A 26,474-nucleotide genomic window follows, 5' to 3' on the forward strand; every position below is an offset into this window, starting at 1 on the left:
GTAACCTTTATTGCGCAACTCTGAGGCCGAGGCGGACCCAGCTGGGGAGATTTACTGTGGGAACGTCTGGCCCGGCCCCTCCCTCCCCTCCGGGCGCCGCTGGCCGCCTCCGCTCCCTGTCTGGGCGGCGTTCAGCCCCTGAAGGGGCCCCGTGGGGCCTGAGCTAGACCCGGAGGGATCGGGGGCTCCGATGGGGGCCGCCAGGTGGGTGTCAGGACGAGTCTAGGACCTCCGAGAGCGACGGTGCTTCTTGTGACTTTCGATTAATTTCTGGGAACGGATCTTGAGTGATGCGCGGGTCACTACCTCGTTGTCCTCCTCCTCACTCTCTTCGTCTACGGGGGGTGGGGGGATGAGCAGGGAGCGATGAGGGATCCAGGTCCCCATCCCTGGCTCCCCTTCCCTTTACCACCCCACTCCACCCCCACCTTGGCCCTGAGCAGGGTATCCGACAACCTCCTGCTCCCCAGCTTGGGGCCCCAACCGCACCCCTTCATCCCCCCACCCATACTGACCAAAAAACTTGTCCTTGGAAGTGGCAAGGGGCAGGGCGATGCGGGTGTTGTATTCGGGCAGCCTTCCCTCTAAGCTGGCCAGGAACTAAGCGGGGATGGGAAGCGAGAGAGGAAGGTGGGCGGGGCCAGGGGCCACCGAAAAGTCACGTTCTCCCTCCTCCCTACCCCATTCCGAGATACGCCCTAGTTCCAACTGGAGACCACTGCCCACTCCCATCCCTCCTTCAGCAGGCACCTTGATACCCAGCTTCACCCCCTCATCACTCAGGTCCGCCCCTGGTCTCCGGGGCCCTGCCACTAGGCCTCTCCCCATCCCGATCCCCCAGCCGCGTCCTCTAGCCTCCCGGGACCCGCCCGCACCTCTTCTGGTTTCTTCCCTCGCGGCTCGGGCTCACCCCTGGCTCGTCAAACCTCACCCGTTGTCCCCGAGACCCCTTCCTGGCTGATCAGCCTGCAATCTGGTCTCCCGAAGTTGCCCCCGGTTCCCTGGTTTTCCGACCCAGCCCTACTCCTAGATCTCTGGAGCTCTGCCCCATGGCTGCAGGGCACCTCGCGGTTAGCGATGTGGCGCAGCATCTCCTGCACGTCGTGGCTCCCAAGCTGCGCCTGGAGTTTCAGCAGCTTTTCCTCCACGAGGCCCAGCAAGTTTGGCAAATAGTTATCTGCCTGGGGATCCAGCTCCTTTCCCGCGAAGCGGCCGTCCTCCTGCGGCCAGGGTACAGCCCGGTCAGCCGAGAGGGGTGGGGCCTCTTAGAAGGCTCCACCCAGGGGCGGGGTTTTTCTCTCGGGGGCGGGGCATAGGAGGTAAGGGCCCACCTACAGGGGCGATCCTAGCCATTGGGGGCGCGGACTTAGGTCAAGGCCACGTCTGTGATAGGGGAGCCTCTGAACTCTATATGAAAAGGTTTCGGGGAGGCCTCTTGGGATCAGTAAGGATTCGAGGGAGGCCATTGTGGAATGGCCTCCTGAAAAAATAGGCCTCTGCTGCGGGCAGGATAGGGCTTCTGTCTCGGGCTGCTCCAGAATTGCAGATAGGTCTCCGAGGTTTTCGGGGACAGGGTGGGACTTCTTTCCCTTGGAGGCGGGGCTTGAGACGGGACAGGGTCTCTGAAGTCTTGGGCTTCCTTGGGGAGTGAGGGCTTCCCCAGGGAGGTGGGGCGGGGACTCTGAGGAATGGGTTGGGGCTTCCCCTGTGGGCGGGGCCTCTGACGTCCGGGACGGAGGATGTGGCAAGCCACGATCCCTAGGGCAGGCGGGTGTGGCGGGAACCCCCGCTTCGTGGCTGCGCCTCTTCGGTCCCAGGAGGGCCTGGCGGGGCTTCCCCCGGGCTGGGCCTACCACAGTGATGTGGATCAGCTTGCTGGCCAGGTGCTCCAGGCTGTCCTTGGCCACTTGCATCGCCCGCAAGGCGCGCTCCAGCTGGTCCTGGGCCTCGGCGTGCCGCCGCTCCTCCTTCTTGAGACGGTCCTGCGCCTCGGCTTGCAGTTTCTGCTGGCTGCAGGGAGCCGGGAGGTCACCCCGGGGGCTCAGCCCGCCCCGCCGCCCTCCTCAGGGCCCCGGCGCCTCACCTCACCAGCGTGGCCTCCCCGGAGTACTTGAGGTCTTCCAGCTCCCGCTGCAGTTGTTGCTTCTCCTGCTTCAGCCTCACCAACGTCTGCTCGTTCTCGCTCTTAAGCGTCTCCAACTGCGCGAAGGTGTCGCCCTGGGCCAGGAACCGCTGCACCAACGACTGCGGGCCACCCAGCACCAGTCAGAGCCAGGGCCTAGGGAGCGTAGGGGCGCTCCATCTCCTCTCCCCGACCCTGCGTCCCCTCGCACGCTGGACAGGTGGCCTGAGCTGGCGCGTTTTGCACAGCAATGTATGGGGACACTGTGGGTTGGACTCAGGGTTGCTTCAAGGGTGAGCAGCCCCGGATATATCATTTCTGCGGGGCCCTTTCTGGCCTATATAAGGAATTTGAGTCAGCCCAAATTCGGGGGCAACTGGACAGGCGAGCATAGCTTCTTTCCAAAATCAACGTGACATCAATTTCTGGATGTGAATCTCTCCCGATCCCGCAGGAAATACCTCCCGTCTTCGGAGCCATCCACTCACAAGGCCCACATCTGGAAAGGGGCTGCGCCTTGGTGCCCCAGATGACCCCATAGCTGTCCTCCTATAGGTGGGAATCCCGGAGCTCCTCAGGGGTTGGCCCCATGGGAGGAGCAGCAGGTTGGCGGGCACCCAGAGGGGAGAAACAGGGTTGGGGTCCAGTGTTCACCGGCGGTAACCAGGACCCAAGGGGGACACAGTGGCCTTAGAATAATGCAAGGAAGACGCTGTAAAGTGAGGGACCCGGCGCAGGGACCCCACTTGCCAGGATCTGAGGATGGTACTAAGCAGTCTACTGGGTCCCAGACCATGTTACAGACACTGGAGACAGAACAAGAGAGGAAACTCCCAGTTCTCCTAGAGCTGGCATGGCAAAGGAGTTAGCACGGTGCCAAAGAACGGAAGGCGAGTGTAGAAATGGCAGCGAGTGTAGACAGCTCCTGGGGGTTTTGCTGCGAAGGGCAGCAGAAAAACTGAACGGTAGCTGGAGGGGGAAGGGATGTTTTTCAAGAAAGGAGCAGGTTTGTGAGCTGAAGAACTGACCTGGCAGAGAGGGGAGGCAGGGTGTGTTGGTTTCACCGGCCTGGGCACCCCTGGGGCCCGTCCGGGGTGGAGGGGGCGCGGCGGAGAGGGCTGCGGGTGGAACTCACGTGCGTCTCGGCAGTGCCAGTGGCGTCCTTGACCTTGCCAAAGATCACCTCCATTTGGTACATGCTCCAGCGCTGCCGCAGCTCCTCCTCCTTGGCATGTAGGCTGTCCTGGATGGTATCGTCAGACTGTAGCAGCAGGTGCTCGCGGTGGGTCTGCTCGTGGGTTGAGGTCAGAGCCAGGGTCAGCCCGTGGAGAGCGCTTAGAGCGGAGGCCGCCGGGGAGGGGGGATCCAGACAGGGGCCTGGGAGGGAACAGGGCTCAAACTGGAGGGAAGGGAGAGGGCAAAAGCTTGGGGCCAGATAAAGGCACCCGGGCAGGTGTCAATAAAGTGGGACAAGGTAGGGCGCGGTGGTGGTGGCTGTGGCTCATGCCTTTAATTCCAGTACTTTAGGAGACTGAGGCGGGAGGATCGTTTGAGCCCAGGGGTTCGGGACCAGCTTGGGCAACATGGCGAAACCCCGTCTCTACAAAAAATACAAAAATTAGCAGGGCATGGTGGGGCGCCTGTAGTACCAGCTACTTGGGAGGGTGAGGTGAGAGGATCACTTGAGCCCAGGAGGTCGAGGCTGCAGTCAGCTATAATTAGTCTGAGCGACAGAGTGAGACCCGGTCTCAAAAAAAAAAATATATATATATATATACAAAAAAAAAACCCTACCAAAAACAACAACAACAACAACAACAACAACCCAAAACACCAAAAGGCAGGGCCTTGGTGAGGGCTGGACGGGTGGCAGCCTCAGGGCAGGTGCAGGGGCGGGGCCAAGAGTGAGGGGGCGTGGCCTTAAGCAAAGGTTGGGTTAGAGGCAGCGTCAGATTTAGGACAGGCAGTCTAGTCAGTTGGGAAAGGATGGGTAGGGGTCGCTGAGCAAGGGGAAGGCTGGAGGCCACGTCAGAGCCAAAATGGTGCAGTCGCGAGGGGAGGCGGGGTCAGGGATGTGGGAGGGGTCTTTGCACCAAGTGGGGGTGGAGTCAGAGAGGGGGCGGGGTTAGGAGAAACAGGAAGTGGGAGAAGGCCTAGGATGAGGTAGAGCGAGGGCGTGGCTGGTTTGTGCTGGGCTGGGCTGCAGTCAAGCCGCGCACCCCTGGGTGCACCCACCTTGCGCTCCATGCGCTCGTTCTCCAGTTTCTTCTCTTCGGCGCGCTTCTTGCACTCACTTATGTAGCGTTCCCGCTTCTTGCGCTCTCGAACCAAGGTCTCCTCCAGATACTGCAGCTGGTTCTGGAGGGCGGGCAGGGGAGCAGGGAGACCAGCTGGCACCTACCGCTGCCCGCTGCAGGGTGCTGGGAGATAGATGGGGGCGGGGGCATTGGGGAAGCTCAGGGACAGCTGAGGTCAGATTCTCAAGCTGGGAGACCGCGGCAGCTGGGCAGGATGGCCGAGGGCAAGAGGGCTGGCACCTTGGCAATGTCCCGGGCATTGAGGGCCTCTTGGTTCACCACGTGCAGTGCCTCCAGCTCATGTTTGGTCCTCACCACCTCAGCCTCCATGGAGTCCAGCCGGTTCTCCAAGTTGAGGCTCTCGTCCTGGGGCGTGGTGGGGAGGGGTTGGGGAGATGGGGCAGGCCTGTGACTGCTGTTCTTAGCCAAGCCCGCCCTCCCTGTTTGCCATCTCACCCAAGCCCTTCTAGTCCCTACCATTAGATAGGCCTTGAGCTGCAGATACACGCTGGTAATGTGCTCGGCCTCCTGTGCCTTCATCCGGGCCTTCTCCAGGCGGTTCTCCAGGTTCCGCATGGTCTGGAGAGCAGCAGGGCTGGGCTGAGGGCCCTCCGCACTCAATCCCTCCCACACGACCCTCTGCTCTGCAGGCCTCACCCGCCCCTACCTTGGCCACCTCCGTGTGTCTGTTTTGCGCCTCCGCCATCTCCAGAAGGCGCAGGCTGTGCTGCAGCTGGAGCTCCTCCAGCCGCCTCTGCCGCAACACCACCTGGTGCCGCAGGGCGTTCTGCTGCTTCACCTTCTCCCTCAGCCGGTGGTCTAGGTGCTCCAGGGCCTGCTGCAAGGAGGGGAGTGAAAGCAGGGGCCTGAACACCCTACCCCGACACACACTTAGCCCTTCCTCCCTTCCTTCTCCCATATTGTGGCTTCCAGGACTCCCCTCTCCCGTTTTCTACCCACCTCCCTGGCCACCCCTTCTGTGTTTCTTGGAGAGAGAGCACCGGAGTCTTCTCTCTGTCTATATCGACCACCTTGGTGATCTTACACCGGCTCAGGGTTCTAAAAATTTTTTTTTAATTTTTCTTTCATTTTTTTTTTTTTAGACAGAGTCTTTCCATGACACCCAGGCTGGAGTGCTGTGGTGCAATCTCAGCTCACTGCAACCTCCTCCTCCTGGGTTCACGCCATTCTCCTGCCTCAGCCTCCTGAGTAGCTGGGATTACAGGTGCCCACCACCACGCCTGGCTAATTTTTGTGTGTTTTTTTTTGAAATGGAGTCTCGCTGTGTCGCCCAGGCTGAAGTGTAGTGGCACGATCTCAGCTCACTGCAACCTCCGTCTCCTGGGTTCAAGCAATTCTCCTGTCTCAGCCTCCCAAGTAGCTGGGATTACAGGCATGTGCCACCACACCCGGCTAATTTTTGTATTTTGGGTAGAGACAGGGTTTCACCATGTGGGCCAGGCTGGTCTTGAACGCCTGACTTCAGGTGATCCACCTGCCTCGGCCTCCGAAAGTGCTGGGATTACAGACGTGAGCCACCTCACCCAGCCAACTTCTGGCCATTTTTTTCTTTTAAAAAATGTTTTAGGCCAGGCGCGGTGGCTCCTGCCTGTAATCCCAGCACTTCGGGAGGCCGAGGCTGGCGGATCACGAGGTCAGGACATCGAGACCATCCTGGCTAACACGGTAAAACCCCGTCTCTACTAAAAATACAAAAAATTAGCCGGGCATGGTGGCAGGCACCTGTAGTCCCAGCTACTCAGGAGGCTGAGGCAGAAGAATGGCATGAACCTGGGAGGCAGAGCTTGCAGTGAGCCAAGATCGTGCCACTGCACTCCATACTGGGCGATAGTGCGAGACTCTGTCTCAAAAAAAAAAAAAAAAAAAAAATTATAGAGGCAGGGTCTCGCTATGTGGCCCAGGCTGGTCGCGAATTCCTGGGCCCAAGCCATCCTCCTTCCTCGGCCTCCCAAAGTGCTGAGATTACAGGCATGAGCCACTGCACCCACCCCAGTTTTGTTTTGTTTTGTTTTTTTGAGATGGGGTCTCACCCTGTCACTCAGGCTGGAGTGCAGTGGCTCGATCTCGGCACACTGCAACCTCCGCCCCTTGAGCGTCCTCAGTAGCTGGGACCACAGATGCATGCCACGATGCCTCAGTACGTTTTTGTATTTTTGGTAGAGACAGGGTTTCATCATGTTGCCCAGGCTGGTCATGAACTTCTAAGCTCAAGTGATCCACCTGTCTTGGCCTCCCAAAGTACTAGGATTACAGGTGTGAGCCACCACGCCCAGCCTTTTAATTTTTAAAATTATTTTTTGAGACAAGGCCTTGCTTTGTCACCCAGACAGGAGTGCAGTGGCAGGAACATGACTCACTGCAGCCTCCACCTCCCCAGTTCAGGTGATCCTCCCACCTCAGCCTGGCAAGTAGCTGGGACTACAGTCCTGTGCCACTACATTTGGCAAATCTTTTTTTTTTTTTTTTGAGATGGAGTCTCACTGTCTGCCAGGCTGGAGTGCAGTGGCGCGATCTCTGCTCACTGCAGGCTCCGCCCCCCGGGTTCATGCCATTCTCCTGCCTCAGCCTCCCGAGCAGCTGGGACTATAGGCGCCCGCCACCACGCCCGGCTAATTTTTTGTATTTTTAGTAGAGACGGGGTTTCACCGTGTTAGGTAGAATGGTCTCGGTCTCCTGACCTCGTGATCCGCCCGCCTCTGCCTCCCAAAGTGCTGGGATTACAGGCGTGAGCCACCGTGCCCGGCAATGGCAAATCTTTTGTATTTGTTGTAGAGTCAAAGTTTCACTATGTTGGCAGGCTGGTCTCAAACTCTTGGGCTCAAGGGATCCTCCAGCCTTGGCCTCCCAACGCACTGGTATTACAAGGCATGAGCCACCACGCCTAGACTGTGTTTTATTTTATATTTATTTATTTATTTATTTATTTAGAGACAGAGTTTTGCTCTTGTTGCCCAGGCTGGAGTGCAATGGTGTAATCTCGGCTCACAGCAACCTCCACCTCCCAGGTTCAAGCGATTCTCCTGCGTCAGCCTCCCGAGTAGCTGGGATTATAGGCATGCACCACCATGCCTGGCTAATTTTTTGTATTTTTAGTAGAGACAGGGTTTCGCCATGTTGGCCAGGCTGGTCTCAAATGCTCGACCTCAGGTAATCCGCCCGCCTCAGCCTCCCAAAGTGCTGGGATTACAGGCGTGAGCCACCGCGCCCAGCCTTTTTTTTTTTTTTTTTAAAGAAACAGGTTGTACTGTCACTCAGGCTGGAGTGCAGTGGTGCAATTGTGGCTCATTATAGTCTCAAACTTCTAGGCTCATGCAATCCTCCGGCCTCAGCCTCCTGAGTAGCTGGGATTACAGGCATGTGCCACTGGTCATTGTTGTCGTTCGTTTGTTTTGAGACTGAGTCTCACTCTATCTCCCAGGCTGGAGCACAGTGGCACAACCTCAGCTTACTACAACCTCTGCCTCTGGGGTTCAAGTGACTTTTAAAAATTTTTTATTTATTTATTTATTTATTTATTTATTTATTTATTTATTTATTTATTTTTTGAGACGGAATTTCGCTCTTGTTGCCCAGGCTGGAGTGTAATGGCACGATCTCGGCTAACTGCAACCTCCTCCTTCTGGGTTCAAGCGATTCTCCTGCCTCAGCCTCCTGAGTAGCTGGGATTACAGGCATGTGCCACCATGCCCAGCTAAGTTTTGTATTTTTAGTAGAGATGGGGTTTCTCCATGTTGGTCAGGTTGGTCTCGAACTCCCGACTTCAGGTCATCTGCCCGCCTTGGCCTCCCAAAGTGCTGTGATTACAGACGTGAGCCACCGCGCCTGGCTGTGATTTTTTTTTTTTAAACCTGTTTTCCCTATTAGGATATGAGCTGTTTTTAGAAGTGGAGACTTGGTCTGCTTTTTCACTGCATTTCCTACCATGCCAGGATGCCAGATACAAGGACAGTGAGTAATAAAGATTTAATTGAATGAGCACACGAATGGAAGCTAGTGTGCAGGAAGGATTGGAGAGGGTGAGCCTGGAGTCCAGTGGTGAGGGGACCCAGGCTGGAAATGAAGGAGGAGGTGGGGCGAGGGTGGGCAAACCTGGACTGTCCTGTTCTTCAGGTATGGCTTCTCCCACTTCCATTCGTGAATCACTGCCTGGACCACTTTCTCATCTCCCTGCAAAGAAGGAAGTCTAGTCACCTTTCAACATGCCACCTCCTGCTGAGGCCGGGTGCTACCTCCTTGTCCCCCCATCCCCCACTGCAGGAACCCTACACCCACCCCTTTGCCCCTTACCTTGAGCAGGTCCAGCAGCTTTAGTTCCAGTGCCTTAGTCTCCTCGCGGAGCTGACTGATGGTCTCCTGGTTCTTCTTGATGTTCCACTGAGAGCTCTCAAAAAAAGCCTTCCGGTCACCCTCTGGCAGGCAGGTGAGGTGGACAGACACACAGTTACTGGGTGGCTGGGTGGGTGCAACATCCCAGAGAAAAGACCTTTCTTGCAATCATCAACTTTTTTTTTTTTTTTGAGACGGAGTTTCGCTCTTGTTGCCCAGGCTGGAGTGCAATGGTGCAATCTCAGCTCACCGCAGCCTCCGCCTCCTTAGTTCAAGAGATTCTCCTGCTTCATCCTCCCATATAGCTGGGATTACAGGCATGCGCCACCACACCTGGCTAATTTTGTATTTTTAGTAGAGACGGGGTTTCTCCATGGTGGTCAGGCTGGTCTTGAACTCCCGACCTCAGGTGATCCGCCCGCCTTGGCCTCCCAAAGTGCCAGGATTACAGGTGTAAGCCACTGTGCCAGGCTCATCAACTTAATATTATAAGAATGCAGTTGTCGACCAGCCTGGCCAACATGGTAAAACCCCGTCTCTACTAAAAATACAAAAATTAGCCAGATGTGAGGCTGGGCATGATGGCTCATTCCTGTAATCCCAGCACTTTGGGAGGTAGAGGCGGGCGGATCACCTGAGGTCAAGAGTTCAAGATCAGTCCGGCCAACACGGTGAAACCCCGTCTCTGGCCAGGCATGGTGGCTCAAGCCTGTAATCCCAGCACTTTGGGAGGCTGAGGTGGGCGGATCACGAGGTCAGGAGATCGAGACCATCCTGGCTAACACGGTGAAACCCCGTCTCTACTAAAAATACAAAAAATTAGCCGGGCGTGTTGGCGGGTGCCTGTAGTCCCAGCTACTCGGGAGGCTGAGGCAGGAGAATGGCGTGAACCTGGGAGGCGGAGCTTGCAGTGAGCCGAGATCGCGCCACTGCACTCCAGCCTGGGGGACAGAGCAAGACTCCGTCTCAAGGGGAGGTAGAAGAATAGGTGAACGGGCAGAGTTGCAGTGACCGTCCCATTATCATGGCCAACATGTCTCGGCATGATGGTGGGTGCCTGTTGTAATCCCAGCTACAGGAGGCTGAGGCACAAGAATTACTTGACTTCTGGAGGTGGAGGTTGCAGTGAGCCGAGATCCTGCCACTGCACTCCGGCCTGGGCAACGGAGCAAGACTCTGTCTCAAAAAAAGAAAAAAACCAAAATCCTTCCATACTCAAGTCCCGCAGTCAGCCCTGTGGAACCTGCAGATACAAACAGTTGTCCCTCTGTATACTCAGGTTTTGCATTCCATGACTGTTGTATTTTCTTTTCTTTTCTTTTTTGGGACTGGGTTTTGCTCTGTCACCCAGGCTGAAGTGCAGTGGTGCTATCATTGCTCACTGAAGCCTCAACCTCCTGGACTCAAGCAGTCCTCCTGCCTCAGCCTCCCAAGTAGCTAGGACTAGAGGCATGTGCCACCACATCTGGCTACTTTATTTTTTGTAGAGTCGAGGGTCTCACTACGTTGCCCACGCTGGTCTCGAGCTCTTGGCCTCTAGCAATCCTCCTGCCTCAGCCTCCCAAAGTGCTGGGATTACAGGTGTGAACCACTGTGCCTGGCCTGCCCATCTCAATTTTTTTTAACTTGAAAGGATGAATGATATATGTGAACACATGGTGTTCAAGGGTCACCTGTACTTCCCTTTGAGCATTTATTATGTGTTGGATGCTGGATTAAGAGGTTTCCGAATGTCATATATCACATGTCAATAGGTATCCATGGCACACGCATATCATACCCCTTGCACAGATGACAAGACAGAGGCTTGGGCTGATTAAACTGTTTAAGGTCACAAGCAACCATGCAAGATTACCTTTTTTTTTTTTTTTTAAGACAGAATCTCACTCTGTCACCCAGGCTGGAGTGCAGTGGCACAATCCTGGTTCACCGCAACCTCCACCTCCTGGGTTCAAGCCCCTCTCCTGCCTCAGCCTTCCAAGTAGCTGGGATTATAGGCGTGCGCCACCACGCCCGGCTAATTTTTGTACTTTTAGTAGGATGGGGTTTCACTATGTTGGCCAGGCTGGTCTCAAACTCCTGACCTCAAATGATCCACCCACCTCGGCCTCCCAAAGTGCTGGGATTACAGGTGTGAGCCACCTTGCCCAGCCATGATTACCTCTTAATAATATCAACAAAAACAATAATAATGGCTTACAAGCAAGGATTCTGCAACCTCAGGATGACCAACAACTGGGCCGAATAATTATTTGCCATGGGGAGCTCTCCTGTGTTTTGCAGAATGTTGGGCAGCATCTTTACCCCTGCCCACTAGATGCCAGTGGCAGACACACACCCACGACAGACATGCATGCCACCATGCCCGGCTAATTTTTTGTATTTTTAGTAGAGACAGAGAGTTTCACCGTGTTGGCCATGCTGGTCTCAATGTCTTAGGACATTGCCAAATGGCCCCTGTGGGGCAAACCAACCCTTTTCCAACAAGAACCACTGGTTTACACCTTATGGTACTTTGCTATGTGCCAGGCACTATTCTAAGCACTTTACACATTTCAGGTACCTATATTGTACCGTTACTATCCCCATTTCACACATGGAGTAACTGAGAACAATTAGGTTACTCTTAGTCCCCCAAGGGTGGACAACTATTATGCAGAGCCAGGATTCCAACCCAGAAAATCTGGCTCTAAAATCTATGCTCAGGACAGGTGCAGCAGCCCATGCCTGTAACCCCAGCACTTTGGGAGGCTGAGGAGGAAGGATTGCTTGAGTCCAGGAGTTCGAGACCAGCCTGGGCAGCATAGTGAGACCCCATCTCTACAAAAAGTAAGAAAATTGGCCGGGCGCGGTGGCTCATGCTTGTAATCCCAGCACTTTGGGAGGCCGAGGCGGGCGGATCACGAGGTCAGGAGATCGAGACCACAGTGAAACCCCGTCTCTACTAAAAATACAAAAAATTAGCCGGGCGTGGTGGCGGGCGCCTGTAGTCCCAGCTACTCGGAGAGGCTGAGGCAGGAGAATGGCGTGAACCCAGGAGGCGGAGCTTGCAGTGAGCCGAGATCGCGCCACTGCACTCCAGCCTGGGTGACAGAGCGAGACTCCGTCTCAAAAAAAAAAAAAAAGAAAATTAGCCAAGCACAGTGGCGTATGCCTGTAGTCCCAGCTACTAGGGAGGCTGAGGTGGAAGGATCACTTGAGCCCAGGAGGTCGAGGCTGCAGTGAGCTATTATCCAACCACTGCACTCCAGCCTGAAGAGCAGAGCAAGACCCTGTTAGAAAGAAAGAAGGCTGGGCGTGGTGGCTCACACATGTAATCCCAGCACTTTGGGAGGCCAAGGCCGGTGGATCACTTGAGATCAGGAGTTCGAGACCAGCCTGGCCAACATGGTGAAACCCAGTCTCTACTAAAAATATAAAAATTAGGTGTGGTGGCACGCACCTGTAGTCCCAGCTAGTCAGGAGGCTGAGGCACGAGAATTGCTTGAACCTGGGAGGCAGAGGTTGCAGTGAGCCGAGATCATGCCACTGCTCTGCAGCCTAGGCGACAGAGCGAGACCCTGTCTCAAAAAAAAAAAAAAAAAAGCGGGTGCAGTGGCTCACGCTGTAATCCCAGCAGTTTGGGAAGCCGAGGCGGGCTCACGCCTGTAATCCCAGCAGTTTGGGAGGTCAAGAGATTGAGACCACCCTGGCCAATATGGTGAAATCCCTCTGTACTAAAAATACAAAAATTAGCTGGGCGTGGTGGCATGTGCCTGTAGTCCCTGCTACTCGAGAGGCTGAGGCAGGAAAATCGCTTGAACCCGGGAGGCGGAGGTTGCAGTGAGCCGAGATCGTTCCACTGCACTCCCGCCTGACAACAGAGCGAGATTCTGCCAAAAAAAAAAGAGAGAGAGAGAAAAGAAATTAGAGGAAAGTATGAAGTGCAATTCACTCGGTTTTGAACTCATGAGAAGTTTTAAGAGACAGAGGAGGAAAACCATGAAACAAGTATCAGTTTTTGCCCAGAAATGGTTCACCTAGACTCATGCTGGAGAAATACCTTTATCACACCATGCCTGGTCTGAAGATTGGATGGCACTATTGACCCCTGACCCTCTACCCTCTGGAGCCATCTTACCTAACAGTTGTATCTTTTTATGTAACTCAGCCACCTGAGAGTGCGCAGAGGGCTTCCCTGCACCTCTGTGGAAGGATCCTCCCTTGGAACGGCCGGGGGGCCAGGCCTGCGCTGCGCCCTTGCCTCGGAGGTGGCTGGGTTTGCCCGAAGCCTCCCTGCCCTTGACCTTGGAAGACGGCGTCGAAGCCTGGTCCTGAGGAGGCAGGGCGTTGGCGGAGACCGCCCTGCACAGGAGAGATGTCATGATGGGGTTGGGGCTGAAGGCCCCTAGGGGTTAGGGGGACAACTAGGAGTCGGTCGCCCCTGTCAGGGATCCTTCAGCTCGGATTCCTAGAGCTCTGAAAAATGCACTTTCCGACCGCTAGGTGGTTGCTCTCCGCATCTCTCGGTTGCTAGGTAACCGCCTCCCCGTCTCTCTTCAGTGTTTCCATGGAGACCACTCGCGTTCCGTGGCTGACACTGCGTTCTCATTGGCTGAGGCTGCATAGAGGGGCAGTCCCAATAGTGGGCGGGGCAGAGCCGCGCCGCAGGACCGAGGGTCTGGGCACTTTGGAGTCACGTGCTCGTCCCGTTTCCTTACCTCCCCGAACCTTATCCCGCCCCTGGGGTTCGCGGGCATTTTTCAGCAACTTTCCGGCTTGAGAAACCGCCACTCCCAAGATGGAGGTACTCCAAGATGGAGGTACGTTGCGCCGCCATTAAGAGCTAGCCCTCAGAACTATCCTAAGGCTTCACAGTCCTGCCCAAGATGGCTGTCTCGGCTCTGGCACCGCACCCACTCCTGCCTCTCCCAACATGGCGACCCTGACTCTCCGTTCCCGGTGCGGAACGTACGACCGGAAGTGACGGGTCCCAGACATTTCCGCTTTCTTTCTGCAGCAGGGACCGTGGCTGCTGGACAAGAGGGGTGCGGTGGATACTGACCTTTGCTCCGGCCTCGTGTAGGTGTGAACGAGCGGGTGGGAGGGCACCTCAGTTTCCTACAGGGGGCAACCGGAGGGTGCATGTGTGGGTATGGACGGCGGAGGCTGTTAACCCCTTTGGCCTATTGGCGGGAATTGGGTCACAATTGGGCACAGGGAGTGGAGGTTTTGAGATCTTGAGATCCTCGCCATTGATTTGAGCAAAGTGAGACTGGCCAGGATTGGGGAGATCGCTGCCCCTCGCCCCCATGTCGGAAACAAAGTGAGGCCTCATTGCCTGGAAGCGATGGAGGAATCCAATTGGCTGGAAATAGCCCTTTCCCACTGACCAGGATCCGCTTTCTTCCTGCAGCGTGAAGACACAGCGCATCTCCCGCTGTCGGCTTCCTCCCACAGGACCCATTTCGGGCCTCAGAGCGTCTGGTGAGATGCTGCTGCCGCTGCTTCTGCTGCTACCCATGTGCTGGGCCGTGGAGGTCAAGAGGCCCCGGGGCGTCTCCCTCACCAGTGAGTCCTCCAGTTCACCCTCCCGCCAGGCTGGAGGTGGGAGGGGCCAACATTGGGCCTTGGGTATAGGCGTTTACAGCCTTTTGCCTCAGTTTCCCGGTAGTGCCCCGCTGGTGGGGGTGGGGGAACAGAGATGGTATTTGGTGGAGAAGGCGCTTACCTGCCCTGGGCTGAGCTTCCTGTACCCCGCAGATCATCACTTCTACGATGAGTCCAAGCCTTTCACCTGCCTGGACGGTTCGGCCACCATCCCATTTGATCAGGTCAACGATGACTATTGCGACTGCAAAGATGGCTCTGACGAGCCAGGTGAGCTTTTTCTGTGTTCATCCATCAGATGTTTATTGAACACTGCTCAGTGTCAGGCCCTGTCTGTGTGACCAAGATACTCTCTCTGCTGGCTCCCCTTTGAGTGGGCAGAAACAAGCTCAGAAGTCAGTGGTCAGTGTTATGGCCCCGGGCAGCTGGAGGAGCGAGCCCAGAGTCCTCCTACTCCCAAGCCTAGGGGTGAGAGAAGGCTCCTCCAAGGAGGTGAGGTTTCAGTTGAATCCCGAAGGTGCTGCAGATGGAGGGGTCAACATGGGCAAACCCCTAGAAGTGGGAGACAGGGTGGGGCCAAGAGCAATCCAGCAGGAGACAGAGGTGAAGGGAAACCCTGGCTTTTTGTTTTTGTGTTTTTTGAAGAGACAGGGTCTTGCTTTGTTGCTGAGGCTGGAGTACAGTGCCATGATCGTAGCTCACTGCAGCCTGGAACTAACTCTTGGGCTCAAGTCATCCTCCTGCCTTGGCCTCCCAAAGTGCTGGGATTACAGGTGTGAGCCCCTGTGCCAGGCGGAGACCCTGTTTTGAAGGACCTCAGTGAGAAGAGGCAGGAGGCGGCACTGGAGAGCTTTATTTCGAGGCCTGGGTGTGCAGTGTACAACTTCCCTTCATTTGGTTTCCTTTTCCTTTCTTGTGCTCTCTGTGTGCAGTGTGGGTCAGGGGCTCTTGTCTGTGGATGGATGGGACATGTCTGTCCCTGAGCTGACTCCGAAAACCTTCCCTCCCTTCTTCCTCACAGGCACGGCTGCCTGTCCTAATGGCAGCTTCCACTGCACCAACACTGGCTATAAGCCCCTGTATATCCCCTCCAACCGGGTCAACGATGGTGTTTGTGGTAAGTGAAGATGCACTAGGATTCTGGAAAGGTGGTAGAGGGAGGGAGGGAGGAGGCACTGCCAGGTCTGATCTTGGCTTCTCCCTCTGCCACAGACTGCTGCGATGGAACAGACGAGTACAACAGCGGTGTCATCTGTGAGAACACCTGCAAGTACGTGGGTGACAGTACCCCTCCCATCACCCCACCCCAAGACTTTGCCTGGCTCCACCCAGTGAATCGGGCCCACTCTCTCTTCTGCTTTTCTGTATCGGGTGCTCCGTCTGTGCCAGGTGACTTGTGAATCCTAATCCCCACCTTTCCCTCCAGTCTGGAAGCAGGTAGGATTGTTTCCCGATTCAACAGATGGGGGAACTCAAGTTTAGAAAGGGAAATGACTTCCCCAGGGTCACATAGGAGATAGCAGATCCGGCACTTGGACTCTAAACTTTCCATTGTCATGCTCTGCAGCGGGCCCTGAAAACTGAAACACCCACAGGCAGGTAAAGTATACAACGGAAGGAGGCCAGGTGGGGTGGCTCACGCCTGTAATCCCAGCACTTTGGGAGGTTGAGGCAGGTGGATCACGAGGTCAGGAGATTGAGACCATCCTGGCTGACACGGTGAAACTCCGTCTCACTAAAAATACAGAAAATTAGCTGGGCGTGGTGGCGGGTGCCTATAGTCCCAGCTACTTGGGGGGCTGAGGCAGGTGAATGGCGTGAACACGGGAGGTGGAGGTTGCAGTGAGCCGAGATCGTGCCACTGCAGACCAGCCTGGGCGACAGAGTGAGACTCTGTCTCAAAAAAAAAAAAAAAAAAAAAAAAGTATACAACAGAAGGAGGCCGAGTATGAGGCAATACGGAGGGGTGGGGATTGTGGCATCTAGAGGAACAGCTGTTCTCAATTCCTGCCAGCTGATCCTTTTGTAGTTCATAGGCGTGATGATTTATTTTTATTGATTTATTTTTTTTGAGACAGGGTCTCACTCTGTCTCCCAGGCTGGAGTGCAGTGGCATGATCTCGGCTCACTGCAGCCTCTGCCCTTCGGGTTCAAGCAGTTCTCACGCCTCAGCCTCCCAAGTAGCTGGGAATACAGGTGTGCCCCACCACGCCCGGCTAACTTTTGTATTTTTAGTAGAGATGGGGTTTCACCACGTTGGCCAGGCTGGCCTCGAACGCCTGACCTCAGGTGATCTGCTCGCCTCAGCCTCCCAAAGTGCTAAGCCACCGCGCTTGGCCATGATGATTAGGTTTTTATGCATGTGTGAGAGATGTGCCTCCCTTAAACCTTGTTGTGACCTTGGCACATTACCTGTTTGACATGAAAAAATAAAAATAAGACCCGGCTCATGGTGGCTCCTGCCTATAATCCCAGCATTTTGGGAGGCCGAGCCAGGAAGATTGCTTGAGCCCAGGAGTTTGAGACCAGCCTGGGCAAAATAGCGATACCCTATTTCTATAAAAAGTAAAAAAAAAAAAAAGAAATTAAAAAGTTAAAATAAAAATTGGAAATTATAATTAAAAAAATTACTGGTTGGGCATGTGGCTCATACCTGTAATCGCAGCACTTTGGGAGGCTAAGGCGAGAGGATCACCTTAACCCAGGAGTTTGAGACCAGCCTGAGCAACACAGTGAGACCCATCTCTGAATTTTTTTTTTTTTTTTTGAGACACAGTCTCACTCTGTTGCCCAGGCTGGATGGAGTGCAGTGGTGCAATCTCGGCTCACTGCAACCTCTGCCTCCCGAGTTCAAGCGATTCTTCTGCCTCAGCCTCCCAAGTAGCTGGGACTACAGGCACCCGCCACCACACCCGGCTAATTTTTGTATTTTTAGTGCAGACGGTGTTTCACCATATTGGCCAGGCTGTTCGCGAACTCCTGACCTCGTGTTCCACCCGCCTTGGCCTCCCAAAGTGCGGGGATTACAGACGTGAGCCACCATGCCTGGCTGAAAATTTTTTTAAAAATTAGCCGGGTGTGTTGGTGCATGTCTGTAGTCCCAGGTACTCAGGAGGCTGAGGCAGGAAGATTGCTTGGGCCTGGGAAGCAGAGGTTGCAGTGAGCTAAAAAGTAAAAAAAAAAACAAAGTGCTATCAGTTGTTGGCAGATGGTGTAAACTCTCTGGATTCCACATCTTTTAAATAGAAGGTGGATTGAACACAACCAGCACACTTCTTTTTTTTCTTTTTTTTTTGAGACAGAGTCTCGCTCTGTCGCCCAGGCTGGAATGCAGTGGTGTGATCTCCGCTCACTGCAAGCTCCGCCTCCCGGGTTCATGCCATTCTCCTGCCTCAGCCTCCCGAGTAGCTGGGACTACAGGCGCCCGCCGCTACGCCTGGCTAATTTTCTTTTTTTGTATTTTTAGTAGAGATGGGGTTTCACCGTGTTAGCCAGGATGGTCTCGATCTCCTGACCGTGTGATCCGCCTGCCTCGGCCTCCCAAAATGCTGGGATTACAGGTGTGAGCCACCGCGCCCGGCCCACACTTCTTTTTTTTGAGTTAGAGTCTCGCTCTGTTGCCCAGGCTGGAGTGCAGTGGCATGATCTTTGCTTACCCCAGCCTCCACCTCCGGGTTCAAGTGATTCTCCTGCCTCAGCCTCCCGTGTAGCTGGGATTACAGGCACATGCCACCACGCCCAGCTAATTTTTGCATTTTCAGTAGAGACAGGGTTTCACCATCTTGGCCAGGCTGGTCTCGAACTCCTGACCTCAGGTGATCCGCCCGCCTTGGCCTCCCAAAACGCTGGGATAACAGGCATGAGCTACCACGCCCAGCCAACCAACACACTTAGTAACCAGATTGTCTTTTTGTCTGGGAGTCATGATTTCTGTTCTCTCTGTCTTCTGTGGTTTTGTGTTTTAATTATGTGTAAAGACAGGGTCTTTATATGTTGCCCAGGCTGGTTGCGAACTCCTGGGCTCAAGTAATCCTCCTGCCTTGGCCTCTCAAACTGCTGGGATTACAGGCATGAACCACTGCACCCAGCTAGTCTCCTGTCTCTTGAGAGTTGATATCTAGCTCCACCTCCTGGCACTCCCTAGTCCCTTCCCTGACCCCAGGGGCCTATAGAACCTACTGTTCTCTTTCAAGGATAGGAATGAAGGATGCTGATGTTGAGAGAACCTGGGAGGAAGCTCTCATCTTTCCCAGCATGGCTTGGTGGGAGGCCACAGCTGGATTGAGCTATTTTGGAAGAGGCAGACCTGGTGGACCCTAAGTGCCCCACTGGTGGTGCCTGTGTGTCTCCCCACCGCAGAGAGAAGGGCCGTAAGGAGAGAGAGTCCCTGCAGCAGATGGCCGAGGTCACCCGCGAAGGGTTCCGTCTGAAGAAGATCCTTATTGAGGACTGGAAGAAGGCACGGGAGGAGAAGCAGGTAAGGAGCCTGTGGGGGCTGCCTCAGGGTGGTCTGGGCCTTGAGGCCTCATAGCATGGGCTTGCAAAACTGGGGAGGAGTTTGCCCCTGACTACTGTTCTGGGGCAAGTGACTGCCTTTCAGAGCTTTGCTTTCTCAGTTGTGTGCTAGGCGTTTAGTCATTGGCTAAGTATAATAGTTCCCAAGTGGGAGGCTGTTGGCTTAGGTGTTTGTCAGGGCCTCGGGCATCAGACTAAAGCAGGCTGGAAGGGCCTCGCTGCCTCCTGGGGATGGGAGCGTTGCTTCTCTGTACCCCGGATCTGTGGTGCCATTGCCTGTAAGATGGGCTGATGACCAGATGACTCCCCTGTTCTGATGTTAACAAGATAACGTCAGCCAGTAGCAGCTGGATTAATTCCATAGAGTGGGTGCTTTGGGGTCCCTAGGTGTGTGTCTCTCCCTGCCTTGCCTGTGTACTGGACAGGAGGCTGGAAACCGACCTGGATTTGCCTCAAGGGATTCATTGCTAGTAGGAGGGACAGCCAGCCAGGGCTGCTGGACAAAGGGAAATTTGGGGTAGAGACTTCTTGCCCAGTTCCTCTCCCTCTCTGCCTTGGGGGCAGGAGGCAAGGAAGGCTTCTTGGAAGAGGAGGCCTTTATCTCAAATGAAATCTGTTGGGTAATTTGGAGTTAGCCAGGTAGAGTGTTCCAGGCTGAAGGAACAGCATGTTTGAAGAACCGGAGGCAGAAGAGCGTTTGGGGGTCTGAATGTTGTCAAGGCAACTGGATCCTAGTAAGATAGGGATGGGGCAAATGGGGCTGGAGAATCAGGCAGGGGCCTGATTACGTGGGCCCTTGCGAGCTACATTGAGGCATTTGGGCTTCTCTCCAGAGGGCTACAGCGAACCCCAGCTCGGGAGAGAGACCCAGCTGCCCTGTGGTGTAGAGGCAGGGAGGTAGTAGTCAATGAGGAGGCAGAGCAGGGGAGAGCTGGTCTCTTGCCTTCTGCCCACCCAGAAAAAGCTCACTGAGCTACAGGCTGGGAAGAAGTCTCTGGAAGACCAGGTGGAGATGCTGCGGACAGTGAAGGAGGAAGCCGAGAAGCCAGAGAGAGAGGCCAAAGAGCAGCACCAGAAGCTGTGGGAAGGTACGGCAGAAAGTGGCCAAGGACTCACCTTCAGTCCTGGGTGGGAGCAGGTCTGGGCCTAGGAGTCTCCCGCTCATTATCTGTTGTCAGTTTCAGCAGGTTTTTGATCATGCTGCCCATCGCCTTGTGTGCTTTGAGGTTCGCTTGGATTGTGGCATATGTCAGGAGCCTCCTTTTTAAAAATTGTTTAAATAATTTTTTTTTTTTTTTTTTTTGAAACAGTGTCTCCCTCTGCCACCCGGGCTGGAGTACAGCGGCGCGATCTCAGCTCACTGCAACCTCTGCCTCCCAGGTTCAAGCAATTCTTGTGCCTCAGCCTCCTGAGTAGCTGGGATTACATGCACGTGCCACCACATTTAGCTAATTGTTTTGTATTTTTAGTAGAGACAGGGTTTCACAATGTTGGCCAGGCTGGTCCTGAACGCCTGACCTCAAGTGATCCACCTGCCTCGGCTCCCCAGAGTGCTGGGATTACAGGCATGAGCCACCGCGCCCGGCCACCTACTTCCTTTTAACATCAACGTAGATTTTGTTATATGACTTTAGCTGGACTTACTTAATCCAGTGACCATTTTTCCTATCAGGTGTTTGGTATTTGTCTTCACTAATTGTAAGAGCTTTTTCGTGGCTGGGCATGGTGGCTCACGCCTGTAATCCCAGCAGTTTGGGAGGCCGAGACGGGCAGATCACCTGAGGTCAGGAGTTTGAGACCACCCTGGCCAACATGGTGAAACCCCGTCTCTACTAAAAGAAAAAAATACGGCCGGGCACAGTGGCTCACACTTGTAATCCTAGCACTTTGGGAGGCCGAGGCGGGCAGATCACGAGGTCAGGAGATCGAGACAATCCTGGCTAACACGGTGAAACCCCGTCTCTACTAAAAAAAAAAAATACAAAAAAGTTAGCCAGGCGTGGTGGCAGGTGCCTGTAGTCCCAGCTACTCAGGAGGCTGACGCAGGAGAATGGCGTGAACCTGAGAAGCGGGGCCTGCAGTGAGCCGAGATCGCGCCACTGCATTCCAGCCTGGGCAACAGAGCGAGACTCTGTTTCAAAAAAATACATCCAGGCGCAGTGGCTCACGCCTGTAATCCCAGCACTTTGGGAGGCTGAGGCAGGCAGATCATGAGGTCAGGAGATTGAGACCATCTTGGCCAACATGGTGAAACCCGTCTCTACTAAAAATACAAAAATCAGCTGGACATGGTGGTGTGTGCCTGTAATCCCAGCTACTCAGGAGGCTGAGGCAGGAGAATTGCTTGAACCAGGAATTTGGAGGTTTTCAGTCAGCTGAGATTGCGCCCCTATATTCCAGCCTGGCGACAGAGTGAGACTCTGTCTCAAAAAACAAAACAAAACAAAACAAAAACAAAAATTAGCCTGACCTGGTGGCGTCTGCCTGTGGTCCCAGCTACTCGGGAGGCTGAGGCAGGAGAATCCCTGGAACCCAGAAGACAGAGGTTGCAATGAGCTGAGATCTCGCCACTGCACTCCAGCCTGGGTGACAGAGCAAGACTTCATCTACAATAAAAAATAAAGAGCTTTTTCTATCTGGGGTTTGGCCCTTTGTCTGCAACTGAAGATTTTTTTTTAATTTATTTATTTTTGAGATGGAGTCTTGCTCTGTCGCCTAGGCTGGAGTGCTAATGGCCCGATCTCTGCTCACTGCAACCTCCACCTCCTGGGTTCAAGTGATTCTCCTGCCTAGGCTTCCTGAATAGTTGGGATTACAGGCACCTGCCACCACAGCCGGCTAATTTTTGTATTTTTAGTAGAGACGGGGTTTCACCATGTTGGCCAAGCTGGTCTCAAACTCCTGACCTCAGGTGGCCTGCTTTGGCCTCCCAAAGTGTTGGGATTACAGGCATGAGCCACGGCGCCCAGCTCTGTCTGCAACTGAAGATATTATTTCCCTTTTTTATTTGTTTTTGGTGCTAGAGCCTGGTGTTTTTTGGCACGGCCGCATTGCATGTAGAAAGGGAATTCACTGTCTGGCTCTGTCTGCCCCTGAATCTTTGCTGTGCTGCAAGCTTCTTTTCACGTGGGTCTGGGCAAGCTCAGGCCTGATTTTCCTCAGGATGTGTTCTCAGTGTGGAGCTGTGGAATCAGAGGGAAGCGCCGTGTTTTGACCCAGATTCCCAAAGGGTGGCGGGGCTGAGCCAGGGCTCCAAGGGCAGATGGCCTGGATTGGGCCCCAGGCTACACCTCTCACTGGGTGGGGGATTATGGGCAGGTCCCTTCACACACAGAAAGGTCAGGGACCCCTCAGGCCCTCATCTGTGAGACTCAGAACAGTGTCAGCCGGGTCTGCTGGGACATGCGGGATCTCCTGGGGTGACCCAAGACTCTCTAGAGGAAATACCGGCTGTTTTTATTCTGTTTGTAGAGGACCAAGCTGGAGCTTGGTATACAGTGGGAACTGAATCCTGGTATACAGTAGGAAGTTAATCATTGGAGCCGCTGTTGTGGCTGCTTTCCCCTCTGCTTAGGTTAGACAGAGTAGCAACAGACAAGGGAGGGACTTTTGGGACAGAGGCTCGGTCCCCTTCTGTCCGGCTGGCCCCTCTTCCTGGGAACAGCCCTGGGGACCCCCAAGACGCCCCCAGGACCGGTCTCCCTCCCTGTATCCTCCCCATCTCCCAGCGTCCTTGGCCATGAAGTCTCATTCCTGCAGCCCTGCCCCGACACGCCTCTGCCGGGTCCTAAACCTAAAGTCTCAGTGGTCGCTCTCCTCTCCCCAAGCCCACCTCCCACCTCCCACCTCCCGCCTCCCACCTCCCACCTCTGACTGTCTGCGCACCCCATCTGCGTCTCCCCAGAATCTGCCTCTGCTCTGTGCTTCTTCCTCGGCTCCCAGCCTGGGCCAGCCCTTTTTATCACCTGGCTTCCGCCCTCGCCCCCACCTCTGTCCCAACAGTGGCCTGAGAGGGCTGCCCTCTGCCACCTGGCTTCCCACCTCCCTGCTCCAGCCCCACGGGTGGCCCTCCTGCCTCTGCACTCCCTACCCTGTCCCAGTCTCCCCCAACACAACCAGGCTTAAACCATTCACCTTGCTCCTCGTCTGTCCTCCCGTCAAGGGCAGGGACCTTTGTCTCCTCCACAGTCGTGTCCTCAGGGTCCAGCATGGGGCCAGGCACACAGTAGGCGCTTGGTGGCAAACGACCCTGTGGCGTGTGGGGGTTGGTGGGAGCTGGTGGGTGGGCAGGCGGTGACAGAGGTGGCTTCCTTACAGAGCAGCTGGCTGCTGCCAAGGCCCAACGGGAGCAGGAGCTGGCGGCTGATGCCTTCAAGGAGCTGGATGACGACATGGACGGGACGTGAGTGTCCCCGAGTTGGAGCTGCCCACCCTTCCCTGGGCCTGGGTTTCCCTCCCCGCCAGCCTCACCTCTAGAAACCAGCCAGAGCCTCCTTGGGTTCCCCCGGCGTGAGGTCCAGGCTGATCCCACGCCCCGTGTGACCCCGCTTCTTACTCATGGATGGCCAGGCCCAGGATGCCCTGGGCGAGGATATAGGGGGACCACCCTCTCCCCAGGAGCTGGGCACAGACCCTCAGCCTCAGGGAGTGTGTCTAGGCATCTAGCGATCGGATTGCTTTTCCCAGCCCCACTGTACGCTCTGGGGAAAGCCAGACCTGGGTTCGAATCCTGGCTGTGCCTCTGAGCTTGCTGGGTTACCTGGTGGAGGGTGGACTTCTGGGAGCCTAGATGTCGGGTGCCAAGAGGCAGGGGGCTTCAGAGGGACCAAATGGGCAGAATGGGCAAGAGTGGGGTTGGGCTTTGCTGGGTGGGAGACCAAGGCAGATGGCAGCTTCAATGTGCCGGGTTCTGGGGTGGAAGGAGGTGCCACCTGGGTGAGTTGGTAGAGAGGTCATCGGGCATTTGGGGTCGAGGTATCTCCCAGTCCCACCCCTTACTTTGAGCTCCTTTGGGGTCATGGAGTCCTGAGGAGGGGGCAGGAGGGTGGGGAGGCCCCTACACCTTGAGGTTCTGAAGCAAGTTCTAGGGTGGGGCCCTGCAGGGAAGAACAGGTGGGCCACATGGTGCCCCCAGCTGAGAGCCATTGGGGCCTCACCCCTCCAGTCTGCTTCTGCCACGCCCCCGCAGGGTCTCGGTGACTGAGCTGCAGACTCACCCGGAGCTGGACACAGATGGGGATGGGGCATTATCAGAAGCGGAAGCTCAGGTACCCCCGGCTGCCCCTTGGCTGGGGACTTCTAGGGAGCGTTGCCCCAGGGTGACCTCAGGGCACAGGAGGGGGACCAAGGAAAGCTCCCTGCTGGCCTGGGATGCCTCCTTTGGGTGAGCTGGGATGGCAGCCACTCAGGGCCACTTCCCGCCTGGCAGGACCCGGGATGGAGCCAGGTCAGGCTGGAGCCCGTTTCCCCGCACCTGCCCCCACTCTCCCCGCTATTTGAGCACCCAGTCCCCTTCCTCCCCCATCCCTGTCCTGCCCTATTCCCCTCCTCCCCCACACCTTCTTCCCCTGTCTGTCTCCTTTCCTATCCCCCTCCTTCCCTGTGGCCCCTGACTTCTGGCCTCCCTTCTCTGCCCACCCCTGGGTTTCTCCTTCTCCATCTGCAGCCTGGGCCTCGGCTTCTCCCTTGGAGGGCCTGGCCCTCTCTGGTCCTGGGCTCTCTCTTCCTCTATCTGTACGTCCGTTTGTCCATCTGCCTCTCTCTGTCTCAGTGCCCCCAACCACTCCAGCCCCCAGCCTCCTCCTCCCCGCCACGGGCCTGTGCTGCCCCCTCCTGGCCGCAGTGCCTCACTGGCGTGGCCCTGGCCTGGTCATCAGGGCCCAGGGCCCAGCCCTCCCGTGCCTGGCACCGCAGCCTGGGTGCCTGGAGTGGCCGAGGAGGGGGACACGTGGCGGCCTAGATCTTGACACCACCCCCAACACACACAGGACCTCCTCAGTGGGGACACACAGACAGACGCCACCTCTTTCTACGACCGCGTCTGGGCCGCCATCAGGGACAAGTACCAGTCCGAGGTCAGTGGAGGAGAAGGGAGGGGACTTGGTCCTCCCCCTACACTGCCCCCACCCTGCCTCACAAAGGAGCTGCCTCCGATTCTGGCACCCGGCCACCCTGGCCAGCTGGGTGGCCCCAGCACCCCTTACCGAGGCCCCCCCACCCCAGCTGTCGGTCCTCCCTGCAGGCCCCGCAGGAGGGGCAGAGACACCGAGGCTGCCCCTTGGGCTGTGGTGTGAGCCTGAGGGTGTGGGTGGACCCTGAGTCCACAGCACCGACCACGCCGCTCGCCTGCCAGGCACTGCCCACCGACCTTGCAGCACCTTCTGCCCCTGACTTGACGGAGCCCAAGGAGGAGCAGCCGCCAGTGCCCTCGCCGCCCACAGAGGAGGAGGAGGAGGAGGAAGAAGAGGAGGTTGAAGAAGAGGAGGAGGAGGAGGATTCCGAGGTGCAGGGGGAGCAGCCCAAGGTCCGTTTCTGGGGGAGAAGTGGAGACAGAGAGGGTGGGGGAAGGGCTACTCACCCTACCCCTTGCCCAGGAGGCCCCACTGCCACTGTCACCCCCGCAGCCGGCCAGCCCTGCCGAGGAAGACAAAATGCCACCCTACGACGAGCAGACGCAGGCCTTCATCGATGGTGAGGGTGGGCGGGGGCCAGGCTCCTCGGGTGGGCCCAGCGTTTCCTGCCGTGGTGGCACAGATCGGGGGAAGATCCTGAACTTAGCCCCTGCTCTGACTCGGCCAGCACAAGCCCCAGTATCTTGGGGAGTCCAGGAAGGGGGCCTAGGGTAAGCCAGTCCCACCCTCGCCAGCCCCAAAGGGCCCTTCTGCCTCCCCAAGGGCCACAGCTTGTTTGTGTCACTCCTGGCAGGCCCCAGGGGCCCTGGCCCCACTCCCTTGGGAGCTGGGAGCCTGGGCAGCAAGTGGGGGCTGCTCTATAGCTGGTGAGGCCCTCAGGGCTGTCTGGGTGAAGTCCTTGGCCAGAGCAAAATGAGGGTAGGGGAGCACAGAGCCACATCCGTGGAACCCTGTTCCCCATCCTCCTGGATGGGGGTGAGGACATCTCTGACCTCCAGCCCCTCCCCCAGCTGCCCAGGAGGCCCGCAGCAAGTTCGAGGAGGCCGAGCGGTCGCTGAAGGACATGGAGGAGTCCCTCAGGTAGCGGGGGCTGAGGAGCGGGGACAGCCATCCCACAACGCCCACTCCCTGGCTCCCAGGGGAGCTGGTGGTGGGGAATCACTGAGGCAGCCACAGGCTGGGCCTGGTCCCTGCAGGGAGGGTCCCTGGGAGGTGGCAGGGAGGACAGCCTGGGCACCACTGCTCAGCCGGACCCTCCTGTGTCTGTCGTCCTGGGTCAGGCACTGGCGTCCCCAGCTGCCCCTTAACCGCCCCGCCTCCCCTTCCAGGAACCTGGAGCAAGAGATTTCTTTTGACTTTGGCCCCAACGGAGAGTTTGCTTACCTGTACAGCCAGTGCTACGAGCTCACCACCAATGAGTGCGTCCCAGGAGTGCAGGGGCCCCCACTGGCAGGGTGGGAGGCGGGTGGCCCC

General features: G+C 56.2%; 2 protein-coding genes and 1 non-coding gene across 8 annotated transcripts in view; 2 read left to right on the forward strand and 1 right to left on the reverse strand.

Moving 5' to 3' along the window:
• ODAD3 (outer dynein arm docking complex subunit 3) lies at window positions 1-13,892 on the reverse strand. 3 transcript variants are annotated; one of them, XM_058424834.1, is made up of 13 exons: window positions 13,811-13,892; window positions 8,728-8,849; window positions 8,530-8,607; window positions 5,087-5,257; window positions 4,897-4,998; window positions 4,660-4,785; window positions 4,358-4,480; window positions 3,258-3,410; window positions 2,084-2,244; window positions 1,854-2,010; window positions 1,065-1,220; window positions 516-600; window positions 1-335 (listed from the first exon to the last, which is right to left on the reverse strand). In XM_058424834.1, exons 1-13 carry the CDS (start codon window positions 13,890-13,892, stop codon window positions 223-225), a joined length of 1,629 nt encoding a protein of 542 aa, XP_058280817.1. In that variant the 3' UTR covers window positions 1-222. The 3 variants fall into 3 exon arrangements, with proteins under 3 accessions (XP_058280817.1, XP_032025632.1, XP_058280816.1); XM_032169741.2 differs by lacking the exon at window positions 13,811-13,892 and adding an exon at window positions 12,887-13,389; XM_058424833.1 differs by lacking the exons at window positions 1-335; window positions 516-600; window positions 13,811-13,892 and adding an exon at window positions 12,887-13,389 and having other exon boundaries at window positions 1,098-2,010.
• Window positions 13,466-26,474, forward strand: part of PRKCSH (protein kinase C substrate 80K-H) — a 15,784-nt gene continuing 2,775 nt past the window's right edge. Inside the window, exons 1-15 of one of the 4 annotated variants that reach the window (XR_009208850.1) lie at window positions 13,466-13,568; window positions 13,766-13,827; window positions 14,162-14,316; window positions 14,509-14,625; window positions 15,377-15,472; window positions 15,568-15,625; window positions 18,715-18,832; window positions 19,829-19,958; window positions 23,188-23,272; window positions 24,059-24,137; window positions 24,858-24,944; window positions 25,223-25,393; window positions 25,494-25,560; window positions 26,012-26,081; window positions 26,330-26,419. Coding sequence is in view for 3 of the 4 variants with exons in the window: in XM_032169746.2 (XP_032025637.1) it covers window positions 13,563-13,568; window positions 13,766-13,827; window positions 14,162-14,316; window positions 14,509-14,625; window positions 15,377-15,472; window positions 15,568-15,625; window positions 18,715-18,832; window positions 19,829-19,958; window positions 23,188-23,272; window positions 24,059-24,137; window positions 24,858-24,944; window positions 25,223-25,393; window positions 25,494-25,560; window positions 26,012-26,081; window positions 26,330-26,419 (1,391 nt within the window). In the remaining variant the exon portion in view is untranslated. Of the gene's footprint in view, window positions 13,569-13,765; window positions 13,832-14,161; window positions 14,317-14,508; window positions 14,626-15,376; window positions 15,473-15,567; window positions 15,626-18,714; window positions 18,833-19,828; window positions 19,959-23,187; window positions 23,273-24,058; window positions 24,138-24,857; window positions 24,945-25,222; window positions 25,394-25,493; window positions 25,561-26,011; window positions 26,082-26,329; window positions 26,420-26,474 lie in introns of those variants that run through there. The other 3 variants (XM_032169746.2, XM_032169747.2, XM_032169748.2) reach the window with 3 other exon arrangements.
• LOC116479819 (small nucleolar RNA U13) lies at window positions 16,678-16,777 on the forward strand. Its single transcript, XR_004251122.1, has one exon. It is a non-coding gene; the product is annotated as a small nucleolar RNA U13 (small nucleolar RNA).

Source organism: Hylobates moloch, unplaced genomic scaffold, assembly GCF_009828535.3.
Source record: "Hylobates moloch isolate HMO894 unplaced genomic scaffold, HMol_V3 SCAFFOLD_12, whole genome shotgun sequence".
Classification (NCBI taxonomy): domain Eukaryota; kingdom Metazoa; phylum Chordata; class Mammalia; order Primates; family Hylobatidae; genus Hylobates; species Hylobates moloch.

What these genes read in the sequence shown, in the direction of transcription:
- ODAD3 (XM_058424833.1), bottom strand. Translation starts at nt 13,130, where the DNA reads ATGACATCTCTCCTGTGCAGGGCGGTCTCCGCCAACGCCCTGCCTCCT. An exon ending in ACGAGCGCATGGAGCGCAAG is followed by an intron (nt 3,411 to 4,357) that starts GTGGGTGCACCC and finishes ACCCACGAGCAG; the next exon opens with ACCCACCGCGAGCACCTGCT. An exon ending in GGGGAGGCCACGCTGGTGAG is followed by an intron (nt 2,011 to 2,083) that starts GTGAGGCGCCGG and finishes GGCTCCCTGCAG; the next exon opens with CCAGCAGAAACTGCAAGCCG.